Source organism: Protopterus annectens, chromosome 8.part1 (genome assembly GCF_019279795.1).
Source record: "Protopterus annectens isolate FY-2018-M chromosome 8.part1, PAN1.0, whole genome shotgun sequence".
Lineage (NCBI taxonomy): Eukaryota > Metazoa > Chordata > Ceratodontiformes > Protopteridae > Protopterus > Protopterus annectens.
The window spans coordinates 71,166,366-71,192,651 of NC_056742.1; the positions used below are offsets into that span (position 1 = coordinate 71,166,366).

At 35.3% G+C, this 26,286-nt stretch overlaps 1 protein-coding gene across 1 annotated transcript in view; it reads left to right on the top strand.

Moving 5' to 3' along the window:
- The window catches only part of LOC122810195 (neural-cadherin-like), a 1,307,756-nt gene that overhangs the window by 984,617 nt on the left and 296,853 nt on the right, over positions 1–26,286 (top strand). The window contains exons 24-25 of the mRNA XM_044081677.1: positions 4,878–5,005; positions 13,865–13,992. Coding sequence (XP_043937612.1) covers positions 4,878–5,005; positions 13,865–13,992 — 256 coding nt within the window. The remainder of the gene's footprint in view (positions 1–4,877; positions 5,006–13,864; positions 13,993–26,286) is intronic.

Here is a 26,286-nt window from a genome sequence, read left to right on the forward strand (position 1 = left end):
CCATGGTTTTGGCACCATTTGTTAGTCAGAGATAGGTCTTATTGAAGAATGCTAATATCTATAGGGGGAGTCAATGATAACCCCAGCTTGCAGTCATCTATAAACTCAGTCAGCCATAAACCTTCAGAATTTGCTTCCATTTCAGAGAAAAAGATGCCAAAGAGGAGTGGGCCCAGCAATGAGCCCTGGAGAACTTTGCTAGTGATTGGCCTCTTGGTGGAGGTGGCCTCAACTATTTTGACTTCCTGGGTCCTATCAGTGAGCCAGATGGCTATCCAATGAGTGATAAAAGGGTATATACTTTAATTAGTGAGTTTGTCTATAATACCTGGGTGGGATATTGTATCAAATGCCTTGGCCAGGTCAAGGTAAGCTATGTGCACAGTCCTGCCTTCATCCATTGCTTTGGTGACCCTCTCAATAGCTATAAGCTGCTGAAAACCTATGTAGAACTATAAGGCTACACATGAATACATCCAGTAATACCCATCTTTATGAAGACATGATAAAATGAAGTATTTAGAAGTATGAGTTAAAAAGGATCCTTTTATGACAGCTGAGTATATGGGATGAGGCTAAACAAATGAAAATACAAAAACTGAGAAACTGGAAGCTCCTGCCTATGAATATGGATTTCAAGATACAAGCAGTAAAAGTGTTTACCACTACACCATATGAGCTGTGTTTTAGCTCCATTAGTTTTATGCACAGGTCAGGCATATTTATCAAACAGAGGAGAAGTTGTAGATAGTCATTACTAAAGAACTAAAAAACTGAAGGAGTTTATTTGGGAGGGGAAGAGGGCAAGAGTCAAGTGGGAAAAAATTATCCTTCCAGTAGAACATGATGGTTCAGGATTACCTGATTTGAAGGGATATTTTAAAGCTACATTGTTAAGGTGTAACACAAGTAGGAAAGCTACAATTCAAAGTGGAAAGAGATGCTGCTGAAGTGGAGGGAGGATTCAAGAAATAAGCAGAGAGTGCGATTTTGGATGCTACTCCTTAAGGAGAATAAAAACAGTCATATATAATATTATAGTCATAAAGTAGCAGAAAGTATACTAAGAACTAAACCAAAATGGGACTGTTGAAATGAGACTATGCCACTAGGGATGGCAGTAATTAGGGGTACAGACAATAGGCAAGAGCGGGATGGAATTTACTGGAGGAAGCTGGCAAAGGAACCAAAGTACTGGTAACAATTAGAGAGGGAAAGGTAATAGAATGGAAAGAGGCCAATAAGACATTTGGAGTGCAGACTAGAGACTGCCTTCCCTATCAGGGATTGATATCAGAGTGTAGACAAAGAGAAAGGGTTAGGGGGAATCCTAAGTGAAAGCCCTGCATTGTTTGAATTTTAAGTTGAATCTAGAACAGAAGATAGTGTTAAAAAATGGGATAATTAATAGGGCATGTAAAATATTGCACTATAACTAAAGAAATTAATCAGAAAAGGTAAGAAAAGATTGGAAAGAGTGATTGCATAAGCAGTTCACCAAGAAACATTGGCAGGATGTAGACATAACTCCCAAAAATGCAACAAAGTCTAGAAGATTTAAGATTTTTGCTTGGTAGTGTTTGCATAGGTACTTTTATACCCCAAGCAGATTCCAAAGAATTTTCCTGAGGTAGATAGAAATTGATGGCATAATTGATTCATAGATTGTTACGAGGCTAACATCAGGGAGCCTTTCTAAGACTAGACAAGTTTTTCTGAAAGAATAATGATGTCCTGTATCAAAATATTATATTGAGGGCCAGGCATTTATAAGCTACCTCTGTCCATAAGGGACATGGGTGTCAGGCCTGGTGTAGATTTCCTGTTCCCCATCCACTAGTCGAGGTTGTGCTTAAATTGGGTAATATACGAACTGAGCTTCACATGGATGGGATGTCTGTTCCACAGTTGGAGCAGTTTCTGCAACACATATCTGCTTCTCCACCATGTTCTGTTTGGTAGTACATGCACAGGTATATGATGGGAGCATATACTTTCAGAGTATAATGAGTTGGAAGACTCTAAACATTCCCTACAGAGTACACTGTTAGGAATACTGGGCAAGTTAATGGGTGTAACTAAAGAAATAGTTTTTTTAGTTGGGATATAGGATCTGAATTGCCTAGACATAGTAAGGCCTTGTTAAGTTTAAATCTGTTAACTGCCAGAAAAGCAATTCCTAGATAATGGAAATCAAACGCTAAACCAACCAGGCTTGAAGTGGTAAATATTGCAAAAGAACAGGAAGTAGAATCTTTAGAAAATGATAGAAGAAAATTACATAGAGAAAATGGAAATTGTGAGAACAATACATGCAAAAAATATTTTGGAAGAGGAATGATGTTTAAGAAATGGCAGGAACTGAACAGTTTATGTAATGCTGGAGTGATTATATTGTATAGAACAACATATGTGATGTATAATGCATGTAAATGTGAACGTGTTAAGTTAATTTGTTTACTTTTATATAAATGTAAGTTTGCCTATGTCATAAGTGATGATTCAATAAATTAGTTTTTTTTTAAATAGAATATCGCTGCCTCGAAAATGTTAATATATACAGAATATTTTTCAGTAACACCACTACATGTTTAACAATTACTGCAGCTACGTTTTGAATGGTCATTATAAATAATGTAGTTAGCATACAAACAGGCATTTGACATTGTAAAGTGAGCGTCATTTTTAGATCTTTAAGCATTTAATAACTAATTCTGTGCAAATCTTTGAAGTTAATATAATGAAAAAAGAATGATATGAGGAGTGAGATACATTTGTGCAGTAGTTAGCGTTGCTTCCTCACAGCTCAGATGTTTGGTTCAGTTCCTGGGTGGGGTGCCTCTAGAGCATGTACTTCCTGTCTCCACATAGGTTTTAATTGGGTTCACTAATTGCTTCCCACATCAAAAATATATGAAGTGAAAGGAGTGTGTGTGTGTGTGTGTGTGTGTGTGTGTGTGTGTGTGTGTGTGTGTGTGTGTGTGTGTGTGTGTGTGTGTATATATGTGTCTGTGTGTGAATGTCTGTGTGTGTGCATCTTCATGTACATATGTGCATACATGTGTGTAATGTCTTGGTCATGTGCATATATGCGTGTGTGCATCTGTGTTTGTGTGTGTCTGGACATCCTGCTTTATACCCACTGCTAGATGGATCTGCCTTTAGCTCAGTGAAACCCTGAAACAGATAAGAAGGCAATGAAAATGAATAAAGAAAGGAATAATGTGACTTTGCTCTAATGCCACAGTATCGCAGAAACTCTGAGCTTAGTACCCCTTTTGTAAGAATCCTACACTGTGGTCTCTATGAGCAACAGCATGGTTGGTTGACCAAAAACTTTGACAAAAAGAAGTGGCTTGGCTGTAAATTTACGTAAATACTGACATTGTTTTATACTACTTTTCAAAATAAAGGAACCAGTTTGGAACCCCCAAATAAGATCCTACAGGAAGGTTTGTCTCAAATAAATAACTGGTGCCAAAATCATGGTCTGAAAGATAATTCCAAAAAAATGCATTGTATCCTTTGGAAAGACATCTATCCCAGGGAACTACCACATTGACAATAAGAGTTGACCCAGTTGCTTGGGATATGTGAACTTATGGGAGCAGTGACCTAACTTTTGACCAACATGTGTCTAATTTTGTAAGAAGGCCCTTCTGTATTGCACAGCTTATAAACAAGGAGGATGTGTCTAGATCTAGTGATGGCTTTGTCCCCCTTTACTCAGCCCTCATTAGGCCAGTCATTGAATATAATGCCCCTTTTGTTATGTATCTGTCCAGATGCATGCAACAACTGGAATGCCCACAGAAATACCTTACTAAAAGAATACAAGACTTAAACAACATGTCCTACGTGGATCGACTTAAAGCCCTATCGCTATACTTGGTATCCTACAGACTTCTGACAGCTGACTTGTGCATTGCAAAGAAGGCATCCTGACCCATTACTGATGGATTTACTATATATCAGCAAGTCAAATGACATCAGAAATACTCAGTCTAGGCATTTAAACCTCTTCTGCAATATCAAAAGAACCATTTGGAGGGATAGGTATACCACACAGAGGATACCACTGCTGTGGAACAAACTGCCCAACCACATAAAACAAAGTTAATTCCTGTCCACATTCAAGCACAACTTAGATCTATGGATGAGAAACAGAAAATTCACCTCAGGACATCTCCCTGCACTACTAATAGCCAGAGGCAGCTCCTAAGTGCTTTATCCCATGCATAGGTTTCCTCAAATTTATCTATGGTATGATCCCAATTACTCTCATTAAGGGTAATTTATAATTATCGTCCATGGTATGGGTAAGGCCAATCTCTAACAAAATGTAATAGCTTAATTTGAACACAAAAAGGGAAATCAGCTAGGCTTAAAATGGCCCACAAAGGCAGCTAGCCTAGTACTTACCTATGAACCTATGAACCTATCTGTCAGGCTGACCTTCTTTTATCCATCTAGCTTATTAATCTTCTAGTATTTAATGCATAGCTTAACTAATGCAATACATTTTGTAAATGTATTATAAAATAATAATAATGTTCTTTTTATATGGTGTTCCACAGATATTACATACAAATCAGCAAGTTAAAATGTTATTGCATACTTCACAAAATATATCATTAATTGTAAGAGTTGTTTTCTTTTGTTAATCTTCTTAAGGAATGTCTTTATTTTTTTTTGTGAGACAGCATTCATTGTGTAGAGTTTGTCATCTGACAGCTAATTTTTAAAAAAAAATTTGCTGACCTTGTGACAAAATGTTGCTTTCTATACTTAGTTATTAACCTGTATATATATTAACATGGGATCAAAGAGGAGCAAACCTGTGTAACTTATATTTTACTTTACATATTTAATGTTAGAACTTGATGGAGGAGTTCCAGTGCTGAAAATCAATCATGGTTCTGGCATACTGGTGTTGCGGTTACCAAGTAGTATAAACACAGCTGATAGGCGGTGGCATCGGTTGGACATCAAAAGCAATGGAAAGGTCAGTGGACAACACACAAGTAAGTATATTTTGGAAAAATATTATCTAATGGTTGCTGTTAAAGGAAATATTCTTCAGAGTAAAAAGGACCCCAGACATGGGGGAAGTATATTCTAGTAAGGAACTCCATAATTACAGAGAACAAGCATAGAATTGGTGAATTGGTGTATTTGTATTTACAGTATTCAATGTTTTTTTTTAATATATACCTTCTATATGTGTCCTTATATAGCATTTTATTGTTAATTTATCACTGTAACCAACAAGAAACAGTGTAGAGAGCAAAACTGTGCCAACTATTCAACCAAGTTCAACACTGTCAGAGGTGCAGAAATAAAATCTTGAAAAAACAGGCTTAACACCAATCCAACAATTTTTAATTAATGCCAGCAGTACACATGGAAAACACAAAATACACACTTTGCTAAAATGCTTAAATTAATTCACCCCATTTTTTGTCTCAAAAACAGTAAGACTTCCTCAGAAAAATCAGTAACCCATTAAAAATCCCTGCTTTTATAACAAAAAAATCATGAATCGATTAAACTTAACTTCCTGTAGATAATTGTCTGCTCTTAAACACCCCCAAAAATATTATATAAAATAACATATGCACCAGTAAACATTGCATACTCTTAAACATAATAAAATACCTATACCTGCCCAACAGTGTTTTTACAAACAAGTTAAAATATCTACTATAAAATTTGATTAATGGGTTATGATCAAGGATATGTTCCTTTAAATTTAACTAATAGTAAAGGGCAATGTCTCTTAAACTGTACTGTCATCTACTGGCCCCTACATATACATGTCATGTGATTAAATACACTGTCTAAAACTTTAATTCTACAGTTCTTAATAAATACATTATTCTAAATGTGTACATAAATAAATTAAAAAAGGTTGAAATAGTGCCATACACATATTCTTCCATCAACTTTTATATGAAGAAATTAATGAATGAAATAATAAAAGGTAAATACAATAATATAAAGATGTTAAGTTTCCAGAGTCTCTTTATTGTCTGGCTGCTCTCATTTTTAGTAATGGCATTATTAATATATTATCATTAAGTGAGTGAAAAGAAGTCCACTAAGCTGAAGTTCAGATGAAACGCACTTTAATTGAAACTATAAAACAATAAAACAGTAAAAATAGGTAAGCACTTTCGCTGGACTACCGCTTCCCCAGACCATAAAAAATATACACTGTGTTAAAACTCATTTAAACACTTTCCTACCAGTCAAAAACAAAAATAAAATCACATGGCTTGTCTTAATGATGTAAGATTCTCCTTTTTAGAGCCGGCTTTAAAGAGACAGCATTATTAGGTCCTGGATATGCATCTGCTTTAAAATCTAATATCCATCTTCATGAACTCAGTCTCATTAGTAATGTCACCCTCTCTAAAATTTATGTTGATCTTTTGCAAAACCAAAAATTTAAACTGATGGGTACCATCTAGTTCTAAGGCATGTTTGGCGAGTGCATTAGTACGTTTGCCATTACATATGTCACCCATATGTTCAAGTTGAATGAATGTTATCTGTTTTCCTTTGGAGTGTTGAATTCAGTATGCTTTCTTTTGCTGTACTTGGTCTATTTGAATCATCAGTATATATTTCTTTTGGCCACAGTATGTGTATTTCTGTATCTGCATGAGCCTTTTTCTAATTTTTATTTTTATTTTTGTATTTTTTTTATTTCTGACAATATTTTCATTGCCAGATATTTGGTCTTTATTGACATTTTCTAATGCTTATCTCTTTTCCTATTTTAACTTTACTAAATTTAACTTTTTTAGTTCATTACTGACAACACATACTTTTCCATAGTTCTGTATATCACCTTCTGTAACAACTTAATATCTTACATTACTTAAAGTTTTGTTTGTCTTTCGGCTTTTCCGGTTAGGGGTCACCACAGTGGAACTCTGGTCCACTAATGATTGGCAGTAGACTTTCACAAACACCGTGGTGCCAGCTCGACGTTCAACCTTCAACGAAGGCACACCCATTTACGCATGTCTTTCGAACACCCACACAACCACGGGGAGGACATGCAGACTCCACACAGAAGGCACTCATTACTTAAAGTACTTACATTAATTCCATTAGAAAGTCTGAAATTAGTGTTTTATTTTCTGTTCCATTTTTAAATGGTCATATATTGTAGTAGTTACAGCAATCTGTCTAGGAAATGTATATATTTTTATTAAGCCATAGTACTTTATTTTTTTTTAATGCCTGAAAGTTTTGTTTACATATCTGTGATAGTTTTCCTTGAAAATCTTGTTTCTGAGGTTAAATTTGGTAGATAATATGAACAGTTGTCTGTTGAGGTATCTCATGCTGGTTTTCAATGGTTTACTGATACCAGGCATTTTTAGTGATAACTATTACTGTACAGACTACTTTGTAGCATGGATGAGGAACTTACCAATGGTATACCTACTGACCAAAGGTTGCTACCACCCATTTTAGATGCCACAGTTCAAGCAATAGAGTGGTCAAGTTTATTAAAGTGTTTTGTAGAAGGTGTTCAACATTCTGCACTCCTAGTTTGGGGTCTGCCCTCACACACCTGATCTCTAATTATATTGCCTCTAAGTTTGTACAAAATTGGAGAAGGGGAAAATATGATGCTTCCTGTTTCTCTGAGGTGGCACAACCTCAGAGATAGTATATTTAAAGATCATCAATGTCAGTGGTACAACAGATAGCAGACTCACCCTTGATGCTGGAAGACCAGACAGCTGTGGGTTCTATTCCCATTCCATGTGATTGGATGGCTACCACTCAAGTATAGCATTAGGGATTGCTACATTCCTGAGTGTGCCATCCTTTGGATGATATGTTAAAAATCAAGGTCCCATCCACTTGAGTTGGTAGAAGTACAGGTGGATGTAAAAGATTCCATGTCACATATTAAAAAGAGTAGGGGTCCTTTATGGATAAACAAAAAGAACTATTATTTACATTATATTTACATATTTAGGAATATTTACAAATGTACAAATAAATAGATATACAAATATATTTACACATATTCATAATTTCTTTTACAATAATACTAAATGTTCATCCCTATTAGACCCCACTCCTTTTCCATAACCACCACCTGATTTGATAAAATCCATTTATCAATAAACATAATTTAATTTATTATTTCATTTTGTATAACCCATATGACATACATTTTTAGCTATTTTATTAACATACTATTTACTTCTATTCTTTTATCCATATTTAATGATAGCCATGTTTATTGTATCCACTTCTTTTATATCTTTGAAAAAATCGTCTTTGCATTCTTTCCCCCATAACTTTTTTTACACTTTTACATTTCAAAAACACATGTTCCATAATATATTCTATCACTTTTCTTTTTATAAGGCATATTTCCTTTTACTGGTAATTATTTATTACCAGTTTCCACACAACTCTTGACATTGTACTTTCTGATTACACCATTTGCTTCTTATCTTAGCTTTACTTTTTTCATCTGTTAGATTTTCCCATGGTTTTCCCAAGGTTTTACATAGTAATGTGTTATCATTACATTCCTATGCCATACTTTTATGTCTTTTTTATATCATGATTTTTTAATTTTCCACAAAAGTATTTTACTTAGTAACATTTTATTTCTTCATTTATACACTCATTTTCTCTTTTACTCTTTTTTACCATACCCCAAAGTTTATCATACTTGTTTATTATTAATCTGTCTCATCTTTTTCATGTATCCACTTTAACACTCTGAACAAATTTAATAAAGTAGCATACACCACTGTGTTTATTAACCCTAAACCTCCTTCCTCTTTATTTACATACAAAACTCTTCTTTTTTACTGGGTTTAATATAGAACCCCATATAAATGAAAAAAATCTAAAATAATTCATTTTCAAATAGTGTTGGCAACTTGCTATGCATGCTATTTTCCCATCAGTAGTGAATTTATCTAACAAGATTTTTTTTTCTGAAAAATAATTTATATATTCTCCAGAAAAGACAGATTTATTTTGTTTATTCTGTTGTTTTTCCCCACTGAACTCTACTTACATCTTCATTGCTAAAGTTTTACCTAACACAGAAATTCCGTTCATTGCAAAATATAACCCCTCTCTTTACTACATCACCTAAACCTTTACTTTTCTCTTTCTTTAAAGCTGTTCCTATTACCTCTAGACTTTAATTTCTGCACATTATTCCTTCTTTTATCCAATTTTTTGTGCAATTGTTATAATATCACCTGCATGTGTTAACTTTTTTATAATATCACCTGTATGTGTTAACAGGACTGGAATTTTTAAACCTTCATGTTTTATATACCCCGCCTCCTTCATTTTGTAATTTATTTCACATACTATCACATTCAGAACTAATTCAAAGAGTATACAACTCATTAGACATCCCTTGCTTACACAACTCTTCATATGTACCTCTTGCCTTTACCAGCCATTTACAAGTATTTTTACTTCATTATTACTATGCACCAATATACATTATTTCTTAACTTTCTCACTTATAGTCTTTCATTATTACCCATAAAATTTCATGTCCAATTGTATCAAATGTCTTATTAAGGTCTCCTATCATGATTTTTGCCTCTTCTTTTCTATTCATAATATCACCAACAATGTCTCTATCATTTTTAGTACTTGACAACCTTTCCCCTTTATACTATATATATATATATATATATATATATATATATATATATATACTATCTTACATAATATTCTCCATTTTAGTTTTACATATCTTTTGTATTATTTTCATTAAGATCTTATAATCATTATTATTAAATACTATCAGTCCTCAGTTTTTTAATGGTCTTCTACCTTTCTTCCTCCATATAAATTTAAGTATTCCACTGTATAATTCTTTATACATAAAATCTTCATTTAACCATTCATTCAAAATCTTTAAAAAAAATATATATATATATATATATATATATATATATATATATATATATATTTTTTTTTTTTTATTTATTTTGCCAATCCCTTAAATTTTTATGCATTTCATATCCTATTCCATCTGGTCCTGTACCTGAATCTGTATTTACTTGAGTTATACATTAGCTATTTAAAGAAATCTTCTTTTTTAACTCTATTTTTCTGTTAATTTTTTTTTACTTTCCATGTATGTTTTCACAACCTTCTTTTTTTAAAACATTTCTTGTACATATTGTACCACACTATTCATAATCTTCTCCTGAGTTCTTTCTATTTCTGCTTTTACATTTTTGTTTCTCTCATTACACTACCATCTTCCTTTACTAATCTGCTTAAGTAATCATTACTGCTTTTCATTTTCCTTGTAAAAATATTTTTGCTTATAGAGCAGTTCTTGTATTTTGTTTCTTGATTTCTTTGAAATATTTTTTTTCTTTATCAAAGTACTTTCTATCATTATGTTCTAAATATTCCAATGCACAGTTAAATGTTCTTTTATATTTTTCTTTCTTTTCTTTCCTCATATCATATTGCCACTGTAAAAAAACTTTATATTTTTCCTTAAATATCATCCACCATTCAGACTAATTTTTCTAAAATATTCTCATAGTAATATGATCTTTCCATAACTGTATTACTAATCTCTTCCCTTATTCATTCCATGCTTTCTCCTTTATCCTTTGCTTTGCCTATTTTTATATATTCTTGTTTTCCCTTTATCTCAAGCCATATTGCAAGATGATCAGAAAATTCTATTTCAACTACCTCCCCTTTTCCTATAACTAAACCTGCTGGTACTATAAAATAATCTGTTCAGTTCTGTACATATCTCTTTTGTAAGTCCATGAATTTTTGCCACAAAGTTACATCTAATAACTTCTAAATGTTTTCTTATATCATTCCTTTCTTTTTACTCTTAAATCTTAATGAAATCACAATGAAAGTCTCCTTCTGTTATAATATTCATGTTTATCATTATATAATCTAAAATCTAATAAGCTTTCCATTTCTTTATAATTAATATAAGCATGCAATGTTATAATTCCATATATTTGTTCTTTCGATTTTAAATCAGCAATGGTTAATCTTCTTATTTTTGCTAAAGTTATATCTAATATCCAATTCTGTGTCATAGCTCAAAAAGATAATCTCCTTAGTTACACTAATTTGCTCACACAGTATTAGACATAGCAAGGTCTTGCTAAATCTAATTATGGTGGCTGCCAAAAAAAGCAATTACTAGAAAATGGAAATGAAAGTCCAAACCTACTTTACCAGAAGTAGTGACTATAGTGACAGAGATAAAGCAACTGGAACTGGGATCTTTAGAAAAGGGAAGGAGCAAACTACATAGGAAAAAATGGGAATTGTGGGAATATTATATGCAGAGGAGGAACAAAGTTTAAAAGAAGACAGGCTTTGAATAAGCTATGTAATACTTGATTGATAATGACTGAATATTATAAGTGATGTACAGTGTTAGTAACTATAAGTGTCTCAATGGGGTCTGTGATGCATATTGTTTGCAACTAACATTGTGCTAATGCGGTTTGTTTTTCATTTATACAAATGTAAGATTGCCTGTGTCAAGTAAGATTTTTTTTTGTTTTAAAAAGAAAGTTACATCTAATATCTTTACTGTATTTCTACAGAATATGGCTATTCCAGAACATCTCTTATTTCCCAAATTCCAGATTATCTTTCCACCCCATAGTTTCTCTGTTTGCAATCTTTCTTCATTTGTTAAAAATCCTGTATTTTCTTATATAATTACATCTACATCATATGTATTACACCACTCCAAATCTCTATTATTCTTACTATATTTTTAATATTATTTTTAATATTATTAACATTCATAGAAAGCACTCTAAAATTTTAATTTTCCTTTTTCCTTAGATTCTTAGTTTCATAAGTTCATATGCAATTACCAGGCTAACTCCCTTAATAGGCCATTTTAAGCCTAGTCAAATTCCCTTACAAAGCTGTACCTTGTGTCTGTAAGTCATTTACTTTCTCTGCATATGTTTTCTTTCTCATCACTGCTCCTCAGTATTGTCTCTGCATCCTCCTTTTGCATTTTCTCCATAATGTCCCCCCAGGAAATGTCTCCTTCATTTTCTGGTTCACTTTCCTTTGCCATTTCTTTAAGTAAATCATCCCACAACCCTCCTGACTGGAGTGTTGTAATTATACATCCACCAATTGCTGACTCATCTCTATCAAAGAGATTTCTTTGAGACATCTCCTCAGAATCCTGCACAGATTCTCCAGTCTTCATATGTGCTTTCTCCTCCATTTCTCTCAGCACTACATTATCCCCTTCTCTGTCCATTTGCCTCCCTGTTTCTCCAGGCTGCCTCTGTGCCTGGAATGGAAACAGGAAGTGCTCCTGCAAACTGTGTCCCATTTGCAACAAGTAGGGGACGTTCCCAAATGTCCTGGCCAAATTTCCCTTAGAAGCAGCACTAGCACCTCAAGTTTCCACTAAAAATAGGTAACTATCCTAGTGAGACTAATTCTGTCAACAATGGTCAACTGTTAGGCAGCAGTAACATTGTTTGTCATAGAATTTGGGTTATAAGATCTTTTAATCCCTTTTCATCTTATTATTTTAGGGTATGCTTTTGCTGAGTTTCAGTTATGCATAGTAGTAGTGTTTTTAAATTATTTTATGTATAGTGTGTCATTTTTATGCTGCTTATTGTTTTATTTTGTGTTTTAATAATGTATACATTATTTCTGGATTCTTTATGATTAATTTTAGTCATGCCTATAGATGTGTATATTTTTTGGTGAAAAAGTATTTTGGTTTTTGTTTTTATTAGTTTTATATGTGGGAAATGATCTACTGCTATGGCTATTATTATAACTAGGGGCATGTTTCATGAGTTTCTGACTCAGTGTATTTGGTTTCAATTTTGGATGCATGGCTGGACTATATTTGACATTTTTTTCATCAGAGGTTATTCCTGTCATATTGAAGACATGGGTGGAGTTATGATAAGGAAATCATCTGATATTTTTAGTTCAGGTATGTGCTTTGCTTTATTGATGTTCGTGGTTGGGATAACTATATATTTACACACACACACACACACACACACACACACACACACACACACTCACTCACACACACACACACACACACACACACACACACACACACACACACACACACACACACACACACACAGACACACACACACCATCACATATGTCAAAACTGTCCTATTTACTTATACCATGCCTGATGCATTGACTAAGGTAATTTTGCTATTTAGATCATTGCGACATTTGGCAGGTTTATGGCACAAGTGTTTCGTTATGATACAACAAAATCAGCTGCACTTGACCTGCCCATTGTACATGAGCCACAGTTATTTATTTTATGTTACCTTCGCATTGACTTGAAAAAAGAAATGCCTGGGCACCAGCAGGAATTAGAAATGATAATTTATTATAAACCAAGCGGTTTTATTTCTTAACACATTATATAAGATTTCATCAGACTTGTGATGAAGCATACTCATTTTATAAGAAATTATCATTTCTAGTTCCCTTGGATGTTCAGACATTTTTTCAAGCCTTTTCTTTTTACGTTTTACAGTTGATGGCTTATTCAAGGTACTGTTTCTTTTCTATGTGTTTACCTTTGCATTATCAGAATCCTTACAAAAATTGAAAAGTTGTCTAACTTTCTGATAAGTCCATCTACTGTTGTTGTTTATACTTTACAGCATAGTGTTCCTTGCTTTTCCTCTGAACTGGTTCAGATTCTTATTGCATTGACTTCCACACCTTGTGATACTGGATTTCTAAAAATTTACAGATAAACATTTATGACATATTTTCATCATCTTTTATCTCTTGTAATTTTATTCTTCCTCAGACTGTAAGTTTAACTCTTGATCGCTGTAGTGAGGCTAAAATTTCTGAAGCTGAACGTGGTGGTAAGCAGTTATCAACTGAAGATCGATCCTCATGTGAAGTCACAGGTTCTACTCCAAATGAAGCAAGGTACTCAAGTTCTTTATACCCACTAATGCCTCTATCTGTTGTGTATTAGTAAACAGCATATCAAAGACACTTCAAAATGTGTACATTTCAGGGTTTAGTGCTAGTCACACACACACACACACACACACACACACACACACACACACACACACACACACACATATAGAGTGTTTTATTCCATTGGTACAACTTGCTGCACCTGAGCTGTTGGTGGAAGAATCTACATTTTAAAATCTTACTGTATATCTAGTGAGTTTTCCCTACTGTGAAGTAAGACATTAAATTTCATAACTGGGTAATTGGCTGGTTTACATTCTTTTTTTCATCTCCAACCCCCCCCCCCCATTTCTCATTAAGCTTGTATTCCCCATTTTATCCACTTGTCTTTACTGATTTGCAGCATTCTAGAACAGAGAGGTGGGGGTAGGAGAGATGGGAATGATGACTGTCATCTAGTGGGAGTTATGAAACTTATCTTATGTTCACAGCACCTGCACTAGCCAGAAGATTGATGGACTTAGTATAAGTACACATTTCTGATGCCAGTGATTGTAAGTAGAGTGCTTGCACAAAGTTCTTGGGTGGGCTCACATTCCTCAAGTCCAGTTTTGCAGATGTTGTAGTAACAGGCCTTCTTCATACAGAGATGTTGTAGCAGGACCCTGCCAGCACCCCATCTGGACTTGCTGGTAGCAGCTGATCACTCCCAACCTTCTCTGGTTGGCTTTTCCAGTGTCCAGGCCAGTAGCTCAGCCTGTGATATCTAGGACACAGTCGAGACATCGTCTTTTTATGTGAGGAAAATAGCCTTTTTCAACCACAGCCAAAGTTAGATACACACTGCAAATATATGTAGATGGACTGTAACAGCTAAGACAGTAGTAATACTTCCTAGTCTAGTGTCCACAGAGTTGACAATAAAGATCAATAAAGTGTCATAAATAAATAAATAAGTTCATTGTTTATAATTATTAAGTTTTGAGTAGGTGATGTCTACTGGGATTGTGAATATTTATGCTGTGAGCAGTTACTGCCCATGGGGATGAAGGATTATCTTCATAGTAGATGCAGCTGGTTTTGGTCCTGGCTGTGGCATTTATAATTTTGGGCTGGTAAAAGTAATTATGTATATTTGTAAGGCAAACCCAGCTGAAACACATTCATTAAAATCTGACTAAGAATGTATAGCCTTATAGCTATTTAAAGTGCGGGATCTTTGTCTTGCCTGTTTCTGAATTCAGGGTTTATTTCACACCCTCATAATTACAGAAATATGACATTTAATTTGTAATCATATCCTCTTACCACCTCCTTTTTAATTATATGTTAACATTTTCATCAGTCTGGCATATCGTCCATGCTCCAGTGGCTAAAGCATTAGTCACTCTCCCATTCCTTAGAGAATCGCCAAAGAAGGCATTCAGATATTGATTACAGAAACTGCCAGTATATCTGCATTACAAATGTATGCCACTGTGTTAGATAATGTCACAACATTAATGTAGCTGTGTTAGATAATGTCTCAGCATTGATGCTGCTTTGTTAGATAACATGGCATAGATGTTGCTTTGTTAGATAATAACATGGCATTGATGCTGTTGTGTTAGATAATGTATCAGCATAGATTCTGCTGTGTTAGATAATAACATGGCATTCATGGTGCTGTTTGATAATATCAAGGCATCGATGCTGCTGTGTTTAATAATAACATGGCATCGATGCTGCTGTGTTAGATAATAACATGGCATTGATGCTGCTGTGTTTGATAATAACATGGCATCGATGCTGCTGTGTTAGATAATAACATGTCAGCAATGCTGCTGTGTTAAATAATAACATGGCATCGATGCTGCTGTGTTAGATAATAACATGGTATTGATGCTGCTGTGTAAGATAATGTCTAAGCATCGATGCTGCTGTGTTAGACAATGACATGGCATTGATGCTGCTATGTTAGATAATAACATGGCTTTGATGCTGCTATGTTAAATGAGATGGCACTGATGCTGCTGTGTTAGATAATCACATGGCATTGATGCTGCTGTGTTAGATAATAACATGGCATTGATGCTCATGTGTTAGATAATAACATGGCATCAATGCTGCTGTGTTAGATAATAACATGGCATCGATGCTGCTGTGTTAGATAATCACATAGCATCAATGCTGCTGTGTTAGATAATAATATGGCATCAATGCTGCTGTGTTACATAATCACATGGCATTGATGCTGCTGTGTTATATAATAGCATGGCATCGATGCTGCTGTGATCGATAAAATGGTAACAATGCAACTGTGTTAGATAAAATGTCATTGATGCTGCTGTGTTTGATAATAACATGGCATTAATGCTGCTGTGCTACACAAAAACATGACATTGATGCTGCTGTGTTTGAAAATAACATGGCTTTGATGCTGCTGTGTTAGATAATAACATGGCATCGCTGCTGCTGTGTTAGATAATAACATGGCATCGATGCTGCTGTGTTTGATAACATGGCATCAATACTGCTGTGTTAGATAACAAGATGGCATCGATGCTGCTATGTTAGATAATAAGATGGCATTGTTGCTGCTGTGTTAGATAATACCATGGCATTGATGCTGCTGTGTTAGATAATAACATGGCTTTGATGCTGCTGTGTTAAATGACATGGCGTAGATGCTGCTGTGTTAGATGATCACATGGTATAGATGCTGCTGTGTTAGATAATAACATGGCATTGATGCTGATGTGTTAGATAACATTGCATTGATGCTGCTGTGTTAGATAATAACATGGCATTGATGCTCATGTGTTAGATAATAACATGGCATCAATGCTGCTGTGTTAGATAATAACATGGCATCGATGCTGCTGTGTTAGATAATCACATAGCATCGATGCTGCTGTGTTAGATAATAATATGGCATCGATGCTGCTGTGTTACATAATCACATGGCATCGATGCTGCTGTGTTATATAATAACATGGCATCGATGCTGCTGTGATTGATAAAATGGTAATGATGCAACTGTGTTAGATAAAATGTCATCGATGCTGCTGTGTTTGATAATAACATGGCATTAATGCTGCTGTGCTACACAAAAACATGACATTGATGCTGCTGTGTTTGAAAATAACATGGCTTTGATGCTGCTGTGTTAGATAATAACATGGCATCGATGCTGCTGTGTTAGATAATAACATGGCATCGATGCTGCTGTGTTTGATAACATGGCATCAATACTGCTGTGTTAGATAACAAGATGGCATCGATGCTGCTGTGTTAGATAATAAGATGGCATTGTTGCTGCTGTTTTAGATAATACCATGGCATTGATGCTGCTGTGTTAGATAATAACATGGCTTTGATGCTGCTGTGTTAAATGACATGGCATAGATGTTGCTGTGTTAGATGATCACATGGTATAGATGCTGCTGTGTTACATAATAACATGGCATCGATGCTGATGTGTTAGATAACATTGCATTGATGCTGCTGTGTTAGATAATAACATGGCATCAATGCTGCTGTGTTAGATAATCACATAGCATTGATGCTGCTGTATTAGATAATAATATGGCATCGATGCTGCTGTGTTAGATAATAAAATGGCATAGATGCAGCTGTGTTATATAATAACATGACATCGATGCTGCTGTGTTTGATAATAACATGGCATTGATTCTGCTGTGCTAAATAATATGGCATCAATGCTGCTGTGATATATAATAATATAGCATCAATGCTGCTGTGTTAGATAACATGGCATCAATACTGCTGTCTTGGATAACAGTATGGCATTGATGCTGCTGTGTTAGATAATAACATGGCATTGGATCTGCTGTGTTAAATAATAACATGGCATCGATGCTGCTGTGATAAATAATAACATTGCATCAATGCTGCTGTGTTAGATAATAACATGGCATCAATGCTATTGTCTTTGATAATAGCATGGCATCGATGCTGCTGTGTTAGATAATAACATGGCATTGATGCTGCTGTGTTAGATAACATGCCAACAATGCTGCTGTGTGAAATAATAACATTGATGCTGCTGTGTTAGGTAATGTCTCAGTATCGATGCTGCTGTGTTATATAATAACATGACATTGATGCTGCTGTGTTAAAAAATAACATGGCATCGATGCTTCTGTGTTAGATAATATGGCATCGATGCTGCTGTGTTAGAAAATCACATGGCATTGACGCTGCTGTGTAAGATAATAACATGTCATCGATGCTGCTGTGTTAGATAATAACATGACATCAATGCTGCTGTGTTTGATAAAAACATAGCATCAATACTGCTGCAATAGATAATAACATGGCGTTGATGCTGCTGTGTATGATAATAACATGGCTTTGATGCTGCTGTGTTAGATAATAAATTGGCATCAATTCTGCTGTGTTAGATACTAACATGGCATTGATGCTGCTGTGTTAGATAACATGGCATCAATGCTGCTGTGTTAGGTAATAACATGGCATCAATACTGCTGTGTTTGATAATAACATGAAATCATTGCTGCTGTGTTAAATAATAACATGGCATTGATGCTGCTGTGTTAAATAATGTCTCAGCATCGATGCTGCTGTGTTAAATAATAACATGGCATTGATGCTGCTGTGTTAAATAATAACATGGCATTGATGCTGCTGTGTTAGATAAAAACATGGCATAGATGCTGCTGTGTTAAATAATAACATGGCATCGATGCTGCTGTGTTAAATAATAACATGGCATCAGCGTTGTTGTGTTTGATAATAACATGGCATCGATGCTGCTGTGTTAGATAATCACATGGCATCGATGCTGCTGTGTTAGATAATAACATGGTAACGATGCTGCTGTGTTAAACAGTACCATGACATCAATGCTGCTGTGTTAAATAATAACATGGCATTGATGCTGCTGTGTTAAACAGTACCATGACATCAATGCTGCTGTGTTAGATAATAACATGGCATCAATGCTGCTGTGTTAAACAGTACCATGACATCAATGCTGCTGTGTTAAATAATAACATGGCATCGATACTGCTGTGTTAGGTAATGTCTCAGCATTGATGCTGCTGTGTTAGATAATAACATGGCATCGATGCTGCTATGTTAGATAATAACATGGCATTGATGCTGCTGTGTTTGATAATAACATGGCATCGATGTTGCTGTGTTAGACAATAACATGCCATCAATGCTACTGTATTAAATAATAACACGGCATCGATGCTGCTGTGTTAAATAATAACATGGCATCGATGCTGCTGTGTTTGATAATAACATGGCATCGATGCTGCTGTGTTAGATAATAACATGGGCATCAATGCTGCTGTGTTAGATAATAACATTGCATAGATGCTGCTGTGTTAAGTAATAACATTGCACTGATGCTACTGTGTTAGATAATAATGACATTGATGCTGCTGTGTTAAAGAATAACATGGCATTGATGCAGCTGTGTTAGATAATGCCTCAGCATCGATGCTGCTGTGTTAGATAATGTCTCAGCATCAGTGCTGCTGTGTTAGATAATAACATGGCATTGATGCTGCTGTGATTGATAGCAATATGGCTTTGATGCTGCTGTGTTAGATAATAACATGGCATCAATGATGCTGTGTTAGATAATCACATGGAATTGATGCTGCTGTGTCAGATAATAACATGGCATTGATGCTGCTGTGTTAGATAATAAAATGGCATTGATGCTGCTGTGTTAGATAATCACATGGCATCATTACTGCTGTGTTAAATAATAACATGGCATTGATGCTGCTGTGATTGATAGCAACATGGCTTTGATGCTGCTGTGTTAGATAATAACATGGCATCGATGCTGCTGTGTTAGATAACATGGCATCGATACTGCTGTGTTTGATAACATGGCAATGATGTTACTGTGTTAGATAACATGTCATCGATGCTGCTGTGTTTGATAATAACATGGCATCGATGCTGCTGTGTTAGATAATAACATGGCATCAATGCTGCTGTGTTAGATAATAACATGGCATCAATGCTACTGTGTTAGATAATAACATGGCATCGATCCTGCTCTGTTAAATAATAACATGGCATCAATACTGCTGTGTTATATAATGTCTCAGCATCGATGCTGCTGTGTTAGATAATAACATGGCATCAATGCTGCTGTGTTAGATAATAACATGGCATCAATGCTACTGTGTTAGATAATAACATGGCATCGATCCTGCTCTGTTAAATAATAACATGGCATCAATACTGCTGTGTTATATAATGTCTCAGCATCGATGCTGCTGTGTTAGATAATCACATGGCATTGATGCTGCTGTGTTAGATAATAACACGGCATCGATGCTGCTTAGTTAGATAATCACATAGCATTGATGCTGCTGTGTTAGATAACATGGCATCGATACTGCTGTGTTTGATAACATGGCAACGATGTTACTGTGTTAGATAACATGTCATCGATGCTGCTGTGTTTCATAATAACATGACATCAATGCTGCTGTGTTAGATAATAACATGGCATCAATGCTGCTGTGTTAGATAATAACATGGCATCAATGCTACTGTGTTAGATAATAACATGCCATCGATCCTGCTCTGTTAAATAATAACATGGCATCAATACTGCTGTGTTATATAATGTCTCAGCATCGATGCTGCTGTGTTAGATAATAACATGGCATCAATGCTGCTGTGTTAGATAATAACATGGCATCAATGCTACTGTGTTAGATAATAACATGGCATCGATCCTGCTCTGTTAAATAATAACATGGCATCAATACTGCTGTGTTATATAATGTCTCAGCATCGATGCTGCTGTGTTAGATAATAACATGAAATCAGTGCTGCTGTGTTTGATAAAAACATAGCATCGATACTGCTGCAATAGATAATAACATGGTGTTGATGCTGCTGTGTATGATAATAACATGGCTTTGATGCTGCTGTGTTAGATAATAAATTGGCATCAATTCTGCTGTGTTAGATACTAACATGGCATTGATGCTGCTGTGTTAGATAACATGGCATCGATGCTGCTGTGTTAGGTAATAACATGGCATCAATACTGCTGTGTTTGATAATAACATGAAATCATTGCTGCTGTGTTAAATAATAACATGGCATTGATGCTGCTGTGTTAAATAATAACATGGCATTGATGCTGCTGTGTTAGATAAAAACATGGCATAGATGCTGCTGTGTTAAATAATAACATGGCATCGATGCTGCTGTGTTAAATAATAACATGGCATCAGCGTTGTTGTGTTTGATAATAACATGGCATCGATGCTGCTGTGTTAGATAATAACATGGTAACGATGCTGCTGTGTTAAACAGTACCATGACATCAATGCTGCTGTGTTAAATAATAACATGGCATCGATGCTGCGGTGTTAAACAGTACCATGACATCAATGCTGCTGTGTTAGATAATAACATGGCATCAATGCTGCTGTGTTAAACAGTACCATGACATCAATGCTGCTGTGTTAAATAATAACATGGCATCGATGCTGCTGTGTTAGGTAATGTCTCAGCATTGATACTGCTGTGTTAGATAATAACATGGCATTGATGCTGCTATGTTAGATAATAACATGGCATTGATGCTGCTGTGTTTGATAATGACATGGCATCGATGTTGCTGTGTTAGACAATAACATGTCATCAATGCTACTGTATTAAATAATAACACGGCATTGATGCTGCTGTGTTAAATAATAACATGGCATTGATGCTGCTGTGTTTGATAATAACATGGCATCGATGCTGCTGTGTTAGATAATAACATGGGCATCAATGCTGCTGTGTTAGATAATAACATTGCATAGATGCTGTTGTGTTAAGTAATAACATTGCACTGATGCTGCTGTGTTAGATAATAATGACATTGATGCTGCTGTGTTAAAGAATAACATGGCATTGATGCAGCTGTGTTAGATAATGTCTCAGCATCGATGCTGCTGTGTTAGATAATAACATGGCATCTATGCTGCTGTGATTGATAGCAATATGGCTTTGATGCTGCTGTGTTAGATAATAACATGGCATCAATGATGCTGTGTTAGATAATCACATGGAATTGATGCTGCTGTGTCAGATAATAACATGGCATCGATGCTGCTGTGTTAGATAATCACATGGCATCGATGCTGCTGTATTAGATAATAACATGGCATCGATGCTGCTGTGTAAGATAGTAACATGGCATCGTTACTGCTGTGTTAAATAATAACATGGCATCGATGCTGCTGTGATTGATAGCAACATGGCTTTGATGCTGCTGTGTTAGATAATAACAAGGCATTGATGCTGCTGTGTTAAATAATCACATGGCATCGATGCTGCTGTGTTACATAATAACACGGCATCGATGCTGCTTAGTTAGATAATCACATAGCATTGGTGCTGCTGTGTTAGATAACATGGCATCAATACTGCTGTGTTTGATAACATGGCAACGATGTTACTGTGTTAGATAACATGTCATCGATGCTGCTGTGTTTGATAATAACATGGCATTGATGCTGCTGTGTTAGATAATAACATGGCATCAATGCTGCTGTGTTAGATAATAACATGGCATCAATGCTACTGTGTTAGATAATAACATGGCTTCGATCCTGCTCTGTTAAATAATAACATGGCATCAATACTGCTGTGTTATATAATGTCTCAGCATCGATGCTGCTGTGTTAGATAATAACATGTCATCGATGCTGCTGTGTTAAATAGTAACATGGAATTGATGCTGCTGTTCTAGATAATAACATGGCACTGGTGCTGTTGTGTTAGATAATAACATGTCATTGATGCTGTTGTGTTAAATAATAGCATGGCATTGATGATACTGTGTTAGATAATAACATGGCACTGATGCTGTTGTGTTAGATAATAACATATCATCAATGCTGTTGTGTTAAATAATAATATGGCATTGATGCTGCTGTGTTAGATAATAACATGACATTGATGCTGCTGTGTTAGATAATCACATGGAATTGATGCTGCTGTGTCAGATAATAGCATGGCATCGATGCTGCTGTGTTAGATAATCACATGGCATTGATGCTGCTGTGTTAGATAATAACACGGCATCGATGCTGCTTAGTTATATAATCACATAGCATTGATGTTGCTGTGTTAAATAACATGTCATCGATGCTGCTGTGTTTGATAATAACATTGCATCGATGATGCTGTGTTAGATAATAACATGGCATCAATGCTGCTGTGTTAGATAATAACATGGCATCAATGCTACTGTGTTAGATAATAACATGGCATCGATCCTAGTCTGTTAAATAATACATAATAACATTGCATTGATGCTGCTGTGTTAATATAATGTCTCAACATGGCATCGATGCTGCTGTGTTAGATAATAACATGTCATCGATGCTGTTGTGTTAGATAATAACATGGAATTGATGCTGCTGTGTCAGACAATAACATGGCATCGATGCTGCTGTGTTAGATAATCACATGGCATTGATGCTGCTGTGTTAGATAATAACACGGCATTGATGCTGCTTAGTTAGATAATCACATAGCATTGATGTTGCTGTGTTAGATAACATGGCATCGATGCTGCTGTGTTTGATAACATGGCAACGGTGTTACTATGTTAGATAACATGTCATCGATGCTGCTGTGTTTGATAATAACATGGCATCGATGATGCTGTGTTAGATAATAACATGGCATCAATGCTGCTGTGTTAGATAATAACATGGCATCAATGCTACTGTGTTAGATAATAACATGGCATCGATCCTAGTCTGTTAAATAATACATAATAACATTGCATCGATGCTGCTGTGCTATATAATGTCTCAGCAATGATGCTGCTGTGTTAGATAATCACATGCCATCGATGCTGCTGTGTTAAATAGTAACATGGCATCGATGCTACTGTGCTAGATAATAACATGGCACCGATGCTGTTGTGTTAGATAATAACATGTCATCGATGCTATTGTGTTAAATAATAACATGGCATTGATGCTACTGTGTTAGATAATAACATGTCATCGATGCTGTTGTGTTAAATAATAACATGGCATTGATGCTACTGTGTAAATAATAACATGGCGTCGATGCTGCTGTGTTAGATAATAACATGGAATTGATGCTGTTGTGTTAGAAAATAAAATGGCATTGATGCTGCTGTGTCAGAATATAACATGGCATCGATACTGATGTGTTAGATAATAACATGGCATTTATGCTGCTGTGTTAAATAATAACATATAATTGATGCAGCTGTGTTAAATAATAAAATGGTATTGATACAGTTGTGTTAGACAATGTCTCAGCATCGATGCTGCTGTGTTAGATAATAACATGGCATCAATGCTGCTGTGTTTGTTAAAAACATGGCATTGATGCTGCTGTGTTAAATAATAAGGCATTGATGCTACTGGGTTTGATAATAAAATGCAATTGATGCTGCTATGTTAGATAATAACATGCCATTGATGCTGCTGTGTTAGATAATAACATGGCATTGATGCTGCTGTGTTAAATAATAACATGGCACCAATGTTGCTATGTTAGATAAAGTCTCAGCATTGATGCTGCTGTGTTAAATAATAACATGGCATTGATGCTGTTGTGTTAAATAATAATGTCATTGATGCTGTTATGTTAAATAATAACATGGCATTGATGCTACTGTGTTAAAGAATAACATGGCACTGATGCTACTGTGTAAATAATAACATGGCATCGATGCTGCTGTGTTAGATAACATGGAATCGATGCTGCTGTGTTAGATAATAAAATGACATTGATGCTGCTGTGTCAGATTATAACATGACATTGATACTGCTGTGTTAGATAATAACATGGCATTGATGCTGCTGTGTTAAATAATAACATAGAATTGATGCGGCTGTGTTAAATAATAAAATGGTATTGATACAGCTGTGTTAGACAAAGTCTCAGCATCGATGCTTCTGTGTTAGATAATAACATGGCATCAATGCTGCTGTGTTTGTTAATAACATGGCATTGATGCTGCTGTGTTAAATAATAAGGCATCGATGCTGCTGTGTTTGATAATAAAATGCAATCGATGCTGCTGTGTTAGATAACATGGCATTGATACTGCTGTGATAGATAATAACATGCCATTGATGCTGCTGTGTTAGATAATAACATGGCATTGATGCTGCTGTGTTAAATAATAGCATGGCACCAATGTTGCTCTGTTAGATAATGTCTCAGCATCAATGCTGCTGTGTTAGATATAAACACGGCATTGATGCTGCTGTGTTAAATAATAACATGGCATCAATGCTGCTATGTTAGATAATGTTTCAGCATTGATGCTGCAGTGTTAGATAATGTCTCAGCATCAATGCTGCTGTGTTAGATAATAAATAGCATTGATCCTGCTGTGTTAGATAATAACATGGCATCGATGCTTCTGGGTTCGATAATGTCTAAGCATCGATGCTGTTGTGTTAGATAATAACATGGCATCAATGCTGCAGTGTTAGATAATAACATGGCATCGATGCTACTGTGTTAAATAATATTATTGCATTGATGCTGCTGTGTTGGATAAAACATGGCATTGATGTGGCTGTGTTAGATAATATGGCATTGATGCTGCTGTGTTAGATAACAAGGCATCAGTGCTGCTGTGTTAAATAATAACATGACATTGATGCTGCTGTGTTACATAATGTCTTAGTATCGATGTTGCTGTGTTAGATAATAACATGGCATCGATAGTGCTGCGTTAGATAATAACATGGCATCGATGCTGCTGTGTTAGTAACATGGCATAGATGCTGCTGTGTTAGATAGTAAAATGACATTGATGCTACTGTGTTAAATAACATGGCATCAATGCTGGTGTGTTGGATAATAACATGGCACGATGCTGCTGTCTTAAATATTAACATGGCATTGATGCTGCTGTGTTATATAATGTCTCAGCAATGATGCTGCTGTGTTAGATAATAACATGCCATCGATGCTGCTGTGTTTAATAGTAACATGGCATCGATGCTACTGTGCTAGATAATAACATGGCACCGATGCTGTTGTGTTAGATAATAACATGTCACCGATGCTATTGTGTTAAATAATAACATGGCATTGATGCTACTGTGTTAGATAATAACATGTCATCGATGCTGTTGTGTTAAATAATAACATGGCATTGATGCTACTGTGTAAATAATAACATGGCATCGATGCTGCTGTGTTAGATAATAACATGGAATTGATGCTGTTGTGTTAGATAATTACATGGAATTGATGCTGCTGTGTCAGATAATAACATGGCAT